The following is a 7,665-nucleotide window of genomic DNA, read 5'->3' as shown; positions in this document are numbered from 1 at the left end:
CTCTCTCTCTCTCTCTCTCTCTCTCTCTCTCTCTCTCTCTCTCTCTCCATTATATAATACAAATCATCAAACTCATTTTTAACAAACATGTAAATAGGGGGCTTACTGCATGCCCCCCAGTTAGGTATAATGGAAGATACAAAGATGAATAGGCTACTGTAGTCCCTGCTAGCTTACAGTCTGCTTGGGGAACTAGATCTCCCAGTGTCCCTGGAAAATCCATCCTTCAGATAGCCACAGGTGTGTGCTGGAGCCAGCCTGTAGAGAGGTGCAGGGGAGCTGATTGGTCAATTTTCCATGTGAGTACAAACACGCACCTCAGTAATCAGCAAATGCGACAAATGACGACTTGGTTTATTGATCTGTTAAGTGTTTAGACTTAAGAAAGTGATGGAGAAAATGTTCCTATTTCTTACTAAACTTAAAAGGCTGTTCTGCTTCATTTTTTGGAAGAGCTGGTGGTTAAACCTTCACCAGTACACTTTTGCACAGATGCCAAAATTTTCATCCTAAGGCACAGGTCTGACTCTCCCTCTAAAATCTTGTATTCCCGGGGGCAGCTGGGTAGCTCAGTGGAGTGAGAGTCAGGCCTAGAGACAGGAGGTCCTAGGTTCAAACCCGGCCTCAGCCACTTCCCAGCTGTGTGACCCTGGGCAAGTCACTTGACCCCCATTGCCCACCCTTACCAATCTTCCACCTATGAGACAATACACCGAAGTTAAGGGTTTAAAAAAAAATCTATAAAAAAAAAAACAACCTAAAATCTTGTATTCCCTACCACCTAGGGTAAAAAATACCCTCCCCTTCCCAAAGCCCTCCCTCCAAAGGCAAGTGATGAAGGCGGAGATGGTAAGGCTGCCTTCTTCTGTCTGGCATTCAAACCCTGGGGAGAACAAGAAAGGCTCTGTGCAGAAGGTAGTGCTTGAGCCGAGCCTTGAGAGAAACTCGGAGGGATGGAAGGCATTCCAGTCATTGGGAACGGTCAGTGCAAAACCACGAAGGAAAAATGGCGGCTGAGGGTGACAAACAACATGCCATCCTCTCTGCTCTTTGTCATTCTTCCATCTCCTCCAAGAAACCTTCCTTGACCCCTTCAACTAGAAGTGAGCTCTCCCTCCCCAAATTGTCCTGGAGGACTCGGAATGTCTCCGTCTCCCCCATCGCTCCCAGACTGGTGTCAGATTTGTTTCTCATGTCCTACCCACTTCCCATTCTTTTCCCCAGTAGAACATAGAGACTATGTGTCGTAGAGTCTATTTGTATTCCTGGCACATCACAACATGGTAGGTATCTTAGCCACTCATGAATAGAATTTAAAAAGACAAGGAGGCATCGACGGCTCAATAAATAGGGAGTTGACCTCAGTTAGCAAGATCTGGGTTGACGTTGTGCCTCTGATAGACAACGGTTGTGTGACTCTAGGCAAGTCACAGTCTCTCCACGCTTCCAGGAGACTCTCTGGGATTTGAAGATGCGGAGTACGGGACAGTCTAGTGGAGTTTCATTACGAAGAGTTCCCCAAGACGATTAGATTGTAGCCCTCCGCCACCCTCCCAAAAGAAGATAGCCACCATCTAGTTCTCCCTAGTGCTCTCAATCCACAATGTAGACTCACAGTCATCACAGTGGAAGGAGGGTGCCAAGTCATTTAAAGGAGAAATGGGGCTGAGGGAGGAAGTCACAGGTCACAGGTTGCATTCCAGGGGAAGGTGCTTTATTTTGAGGGAGGTGTTAAAAGTCCCAAATTATGGTAGCTATTTTGAAAAAGGAAGAAAGAAAAGAAAGTAATAGAGTACACCTTGGGGAAATAGACTCATGGTGCAAATTGAATTTCTGCCTAATAAACCATGTTCCTAATTTATCTGCTGCTCAGGATGTGGGCCCCTCTTGCTAACTAACCCATCTGGCTTCCTAGCAGGAAAGCACGGTCCTAGGAGTCACGAGCAGAATGTTTAAACTGTGCCTTCTCTTCTTCTCCCCTCACCCTCTTTTTACCTCCGTCCCTCCCCTGCCCCTTTCTCGTCTCCGCTGGGCCCTGGAATAGCTGGGGGGTGCCTGCCTCCTGGGCGTCGGGATCTGGGTCATGGTGGACCCGACTGGGTTTCGAGAGATTGTGGCTGCTAACCCTCTCCTCTTCACGGGTGCCTACATCCTGCTGGCCATGGGGGCCCTGCTCTTCCTTCTCGGGTTCCTGGGCTGTTGTGGAGCCATCCGGGAAAACAAGTGCTTGCTGCTCTTCGTAAGTATAGTACCTGCCCTGCCAGCCCCTCCTCAGATCTTCCTCTCCATGTCCAGGTCTTGGTCTAGTGGGAGGTCCCCTGAACTGCCTTACGAGGTGAATTTGGGGAAACGACTTCCTCGTTCCGGAGTTCCGCTTCATTGGGAGAGGCTGGGCTGCCATGACTTTGCTCCATGTCTGCCTTTGATGTCACTGGGCTCCATGGAGGACACAGGGAGGACTAGGAGGTCCACTTTCCTCCTTCCAGCCCTCACCAAGTGGGGTGAAAGTTGTTTTCAAGTCTGTGTTTTAAGGTGAACTCTTACAAAGGTCCTTTTTGTAGGTAAGAGCCCACATTTGTAAAACAGCTGACGGGGGCCATGGCTATGGCTAACTGGGCCAGCTGGAGCTCTGGGCTGCATCCTTGAACTGGAAGTCAGAGAATCGAATGTCCAGTCTTCATTCCATCTAGGGCATCCTAGGGCAAGTCTTGTTGTCTCCCTGCATCTCTGCTACCTTGTCTGTAAAATGAAGGCATTGGACTAAGGTCTCTCCTAACTCTAAAAACACCCTCTACCAGTGCAGATGGGCACCTGCTCTGTAATTTGTCGTCTTAGAGTTAGCTAGGGCATTGAGAAGTCAAGTGACTTGCCCAGGGTCACCAAGCCTTGTATGTGTAAGAGGTGGGACTTGAACTCAGATCTTCTCAGCTCAAAGGTTAGTTCTCTATCCAATAGGACATACCTCTCTGGTAAAGCAAGTATAATTCCTATTTTGTAAATGTAGTGATTTCCCCACAATCACTGATGGAACGGGAACTCGAACCTTGCATCTTTCAACTTCCAAGTATTCTTTCCACTATATTGCACAAATTAATTGAACAACAAGTTCACTTGGATAAAGAAACGTGAGCAATAGGGTTCAGGAACAGAGGAAATTTAGAGAGGAAGACACTGGAATGAGAAAGCCCCTTGATTTTGATCGGGTGCCACCTCTGCAGTCCTGGAGGCACCATTCCATGCATCATGAGGCATTGATGGATGTTGTGCTTGGGTACAATCTTGGAATTGCTCCTCAGTTTAGCCAGTGGGGAAGAGAGAGCCCTTTTAGATGGCTAAGAGCTTGTAAAACCTCTCTTGGCCAATGTCCTTCAAGCATTTGCCAGCTTCTGAGCAGAGTGAACCTAAAACAATACCCATACTCTGCAGAATCAGATCTATCAGTAATACATCAAGGAAGAAGTAGGGGTGCCATGTGAACTTCCTGTGAGATTCAATCAGTGTCAGCAGAGGAAAACTGAGGAAGTTCATGATAAGTCTTCTCTGGGTCCCAACCAAAGAGCATCACCCACACTTGGAAAGAGGAAGAAGTCTGGCATGGTGTCAAGTGACAAAAAACCCCCAAAACATCATTACTGTGTGCAGGAAGGTCAGCAGGCAAGCCTCTTTCAGTCTAGCTAGCACTGATCCAAGTTATAATAGCCGTGACTCACAAAGCTGGTTTTAAATAGCAAAGACAAGACTTGAACCCAGTTTTTCTTGACTCTAAAGCTAGTTTTCTTTATCCATTAGGACCTACCTGGTAAAGACGCCAGAATCATAGAATGACAAAACCTTAGAGTTGTAGATACCTCAGGGGATAGGTTGCCAGACTATCTTATTTTACAGATGAGGAAACTGAGATCCAGAGAAAGGAAATGACTTGTCCAAGGTCGTCCAGCTAGCTAGTCTGGAAATTAAAACTGAGATCTCCTGACTTCCAGTGCCAAATTCAGCAAACCTCTCACACTATTAGTCATGCATTATCTAATTTGATCTCCAAAGCCACCCTGTGAAGGAGATCCTAATCTTTATTCCCATTTTCCGACTGAGGAGGTTGAGGGGAGAAGTTAATCCCTTTTCCAGGGATACACAACTGTCTGAGGTGTGATTTGAACCCAGACCTTCCTGACTGTATGTCTAGGGCTCCATCCACCATGCCATACTGCTTCTTTCTAAGAACTTTCTAAGATTATAGGTATAACAACATCGATCCAGCTGTTGACAGTGCCAAGAATTGGTGGACTTGGACAGCAAAGCAGCTCTAGACCTCACAGCCAGATTCTCGGGGTCTAGATACCCCATGGTCAGCCTCAGAGCTCCTTGCTTGGGACCAAAAAAGCTGGAAGTGATTATTCTGGACACCCAACCAGAGTGACATCAAGCTGAAACCCTGGAGGAGCCACGGTGTGCAGCCAGGACCCAGTGGCATCTGCCATCCATGCGTCACAGCTCAAGACGCAGTGAGCTATCAGGAATCTGTTTTAGAAGCTTCTGAATGTTCATACTTAATTTTGTCTTCAAATGTGGCCTTGCTCCAGGAAGGGCACACACTTTCTCGATAGACACTTCTGATCTGGATCCAGAGCGACGGGGCCCAAAACTGAAACCCCAGTATTTTAGGGGAGTCATGGTAGGCCAATGTAAGGCAAATATACCTGAAGGGAGGGGGCAGGAGAAAGATCTCAAAAGATAGAGAAATTACGGAGAGATCTTTTGCTTGGGAAGAAAAGCACATAGGCAAGACCCCTTGACTTCTTAACTACTCCTCCATCTCTAGGTCTGCCTCTACCCACTGAGCCACCTGGCTTGCCCTCCTTTTCACCACTCTGGAAGGAGAGGTGCCTCTCATCACTCTAACTCTGCGGCTCCCTCTGAATCAATAACTTGCAAAATATCAGACCTGGGAGGGGACCTGAAAAACCTCCTCACTGACATCTTTGACGTGTGGCCACGGGCTTGCATAATCCCTGACTGCCAGTTTTGTGACCTTAGGCAAAGAACATTCAGCATTTCTGAGCCTCAGTTTCCTCACCTGTAAAATCAGGTGAGGTAGGACTCAAGGACTTCTGAGGTCCCTTCTAGCCCTATGTATTAACCAAGCAGTCAGCTAGCATTTTTAAGGGCCAGGCACTGTGCCAAGTGTGTGCCACTTGTGTGTGCCACCACTGAGGATGCAAGGAAAGGCAAAAAAGTCTTGCCCTCAAGGAGCTCACTTCCAATGGGGAGACAGCTTGCCTCCCACAGCGTGCGAACATACTTTAGACAGAATAAATGGGAGATTGTCAACAAGGAGAAGACACTAAAATTAAGGGGGAGTGGGGGGGAAGACTGCTTGCAGAAGGTGGGACTTTGTCTGAGATCCGAAGGAAGCCAAAGAGTCCAGGAGGCAAAAAGCAGGAGAGCGTTCCAGGCCTGGGGAACCGCCAGTGAAGAAACGCTGTCTGTATCATTCACCATTGCTCTGGCCTCCCTCCATCCCTCATCATCGGCCATGCTCAGGCAACAGCCATCCCAGGGACAGCTCACATGGCTTTTTTTTCTCTTGTCTTTCCAGTTTTTCCTGTTCATTTTGTTAATATTCCTGGCAGAGCTCTCAGCAGCCATCCTGGCCTTCATCTTCAGAGAAAATGTAAGTACTGTGCTGGGCCACTAATGCCCAGGCGTCCGTCCACTCCCCCAGGGGCCAAGCAACTGCCCTCTGCCTCTTTCTTCCCCAGAGATATTGGCCGAACACCCAAGGCATCATGGAGGAATGGACAGGAGACTTAGGAGACCTGGTTTTCAATTTCTGCTTTGTCTTATTAGCCGTGTGATCTTTGGCAAGTTACCTAACCTGTCTGAAGCTCAATCTCCTCCTCTGTAAGATGGGAATAATAAATCAGATTCAGCTAAGTTTGTAAAGCACTCTGAGCCTTCCAGCTATTCTTTGGGTTAAGTCCTCAGGCAGTGATGGGGGGGTGAGAGAGAGAGAGAGGGAGAGAGAGAGAGAGAGAGAGAGAGAGAGAGAGAGGAAGAGAGGGGGAGAGGGAGAGAGGGAGAGAGGGAGAGAAAGAGTTAGAAAGAGAGAGAGAGATGGAGGGGAAAAAAGAGAGAGGTGGAGGAAGAGAGAGAGAGAGATGGAGAAAGAGAGGGGGAGAGGGAGAGAAAAAGAAAGAGAGAGAGAGATGGAGGAAGAGAGGGAGAGATGGAGGGAGGGAGAGGGGAGAGAGTTGGAGGAAGAGAAAGAGTTAGAAAGAGAGAGTGTGTTGTGTGTATTTTCCTTTACTCCCTCTAGTATTGGGCCAGGATTCTCCATGACAAAGAACAGTACCATAATATGACAATGAGGGAGAAAAAAGATCCAGAACCCTCACTACAATAAGACTACCTTAATACAGATATTATTATCCCCATTTTACAGACAAGAAGACTTAGACTCAAGTTAAGTGACTTGCCCACTTAGTATCAAGAAGCAAAATTTGAACTGGAGCCTTCCTAACTATTTAAGTCCAGCATTTTGTCTTCCACACCACACTCAGCTGTGAACTACTTATCTCACTGGATGATTTTTTGGGGAAAAAAGATGTTTTTTAAACTTAGAGCTCTCTAGAAATGTGAGGGGTTTTTTTAGGGTTTTTTTTTTAATAGTGATGAAATACAAAGATTTATCTCATTTTTTATTTTGGTCAAGACCCAGGATTGTGTTAGTAAAAAAGAATTCCCTGCCTGGAAGCCCCCTTTCCTCTGCGGATACAGATTAGTGGTATTCTGCCATTTTTAGTCCTGATTGCTGCTCAGGGCACTGAGAAGCAGTCATTTGCCGAGGGACACATGGACGGTGTGTCTCAGAGAAGGGATGTGAGCTCAGGCCCTCCTGCTTCCTGCTCTGTCCGTTATTCCAGGCTGCCTCATCCTGTAGATGCTTCATCTAAAGGCATATCCTGGGGGTTTGGGCATCCAGGAACCAAGCCAAAAAGTAAATCAATAAAGGCTCAGGCATGGTAGAGAGACCCTCTCCCCACAACTCTCTCATTGAAACACTGAAAGTATCTGAAGACATTTGAATGTGTCAGAAACCCAACTCTTTGTCAGAGGCACCAGTGAGGAGGTTGGGTGGCTGCCCCAGTTGCCATCTGACAGCCATGCATAGCCATCTAGTGGACAGAGAGGGTACCAGGCAGGAAAGCTAAAGGATTGGGCAGGGGTTCTTTCTGCAGTCTAATGTTTGGGTGAATGAAAACCCAGGATTGTGCTGCTTCTTGAAACTAAGGCATTGCTACCCTAAAGACTGCTCTGGACACTGAAGGGGATGGAGCTCAGAGCCTTCCTAGGCTTGACCCTCTTCCCAGTTCTGGATGGAGCTGCCATGTTCAGGCAGTGCCACCTGCTGTCTGCTTCAAGGAATGGCACACTCAATAAAGCTGATGACTCCAGGTAGGGAGAGTGAGCTGAGAAGTCCTAAGGAGAGTCAGGCTGGAGAAAAGGTGAGAGATGGCTTGAGACTTTTCCTAGTTGTGTGACCCTGGACAAGTCACTTAATCCCTATTGCCTAGCCCTTGCCACTCTTCTGCCTTGGCACAAATACATGGTATTGATTCTAAGGCAGAAGCTAAGGGTAGGAATGAAGGAGGAAGAAAGGAAGAAAGG

General features: G+C 47.4%; 1 protein-coding gene across 1 annotated transcript; it reads left to right on the top strand.

The window, feature by feature from the left end:
* Nucleotides 1-2,044: 2,044 nt before the first annotated feature.
* On the top strand, nucleotides 2,045-6,012 carry LOC123255145 (tetraspanin-18-like; the record flags this gene model as incomplete). The annotated part of the gene is made up of 2 exons (XM_044683994.1): nucleotides 2,045-2,239; nucleotides 5,594-6,012. Coding segments are annotated over 2 exons (294 nt in total), but the record flags the coding sequence as incomplete, so codon positions are not given.
* Nucleotides 6,013-7,665: the final 1,653 nt, after the last annotated feature.

Source organism: Gracilinanus agilis, unplaced genomic scaffold, assembly GCF_016433145.1.
Source record: "Gracilinanus agilis isolate LMUSP501 unplaced genomic scaffold, AgileGrace unplaced_scaffold39985, whole genome shotgun sequence".
Classification (NCBI taxonomy): domain Eukaryota; kingdom Metazoa; phylum Chordata; class Mammalia; order Didelphimorphia; family Didelphidae; genus Gracilinanus; species Gracilinanus agilis.
Note: the sequence above shows the minus strand (reverse complement) of the source record. Positions and strands in the feature narration are given on the sequence as shown.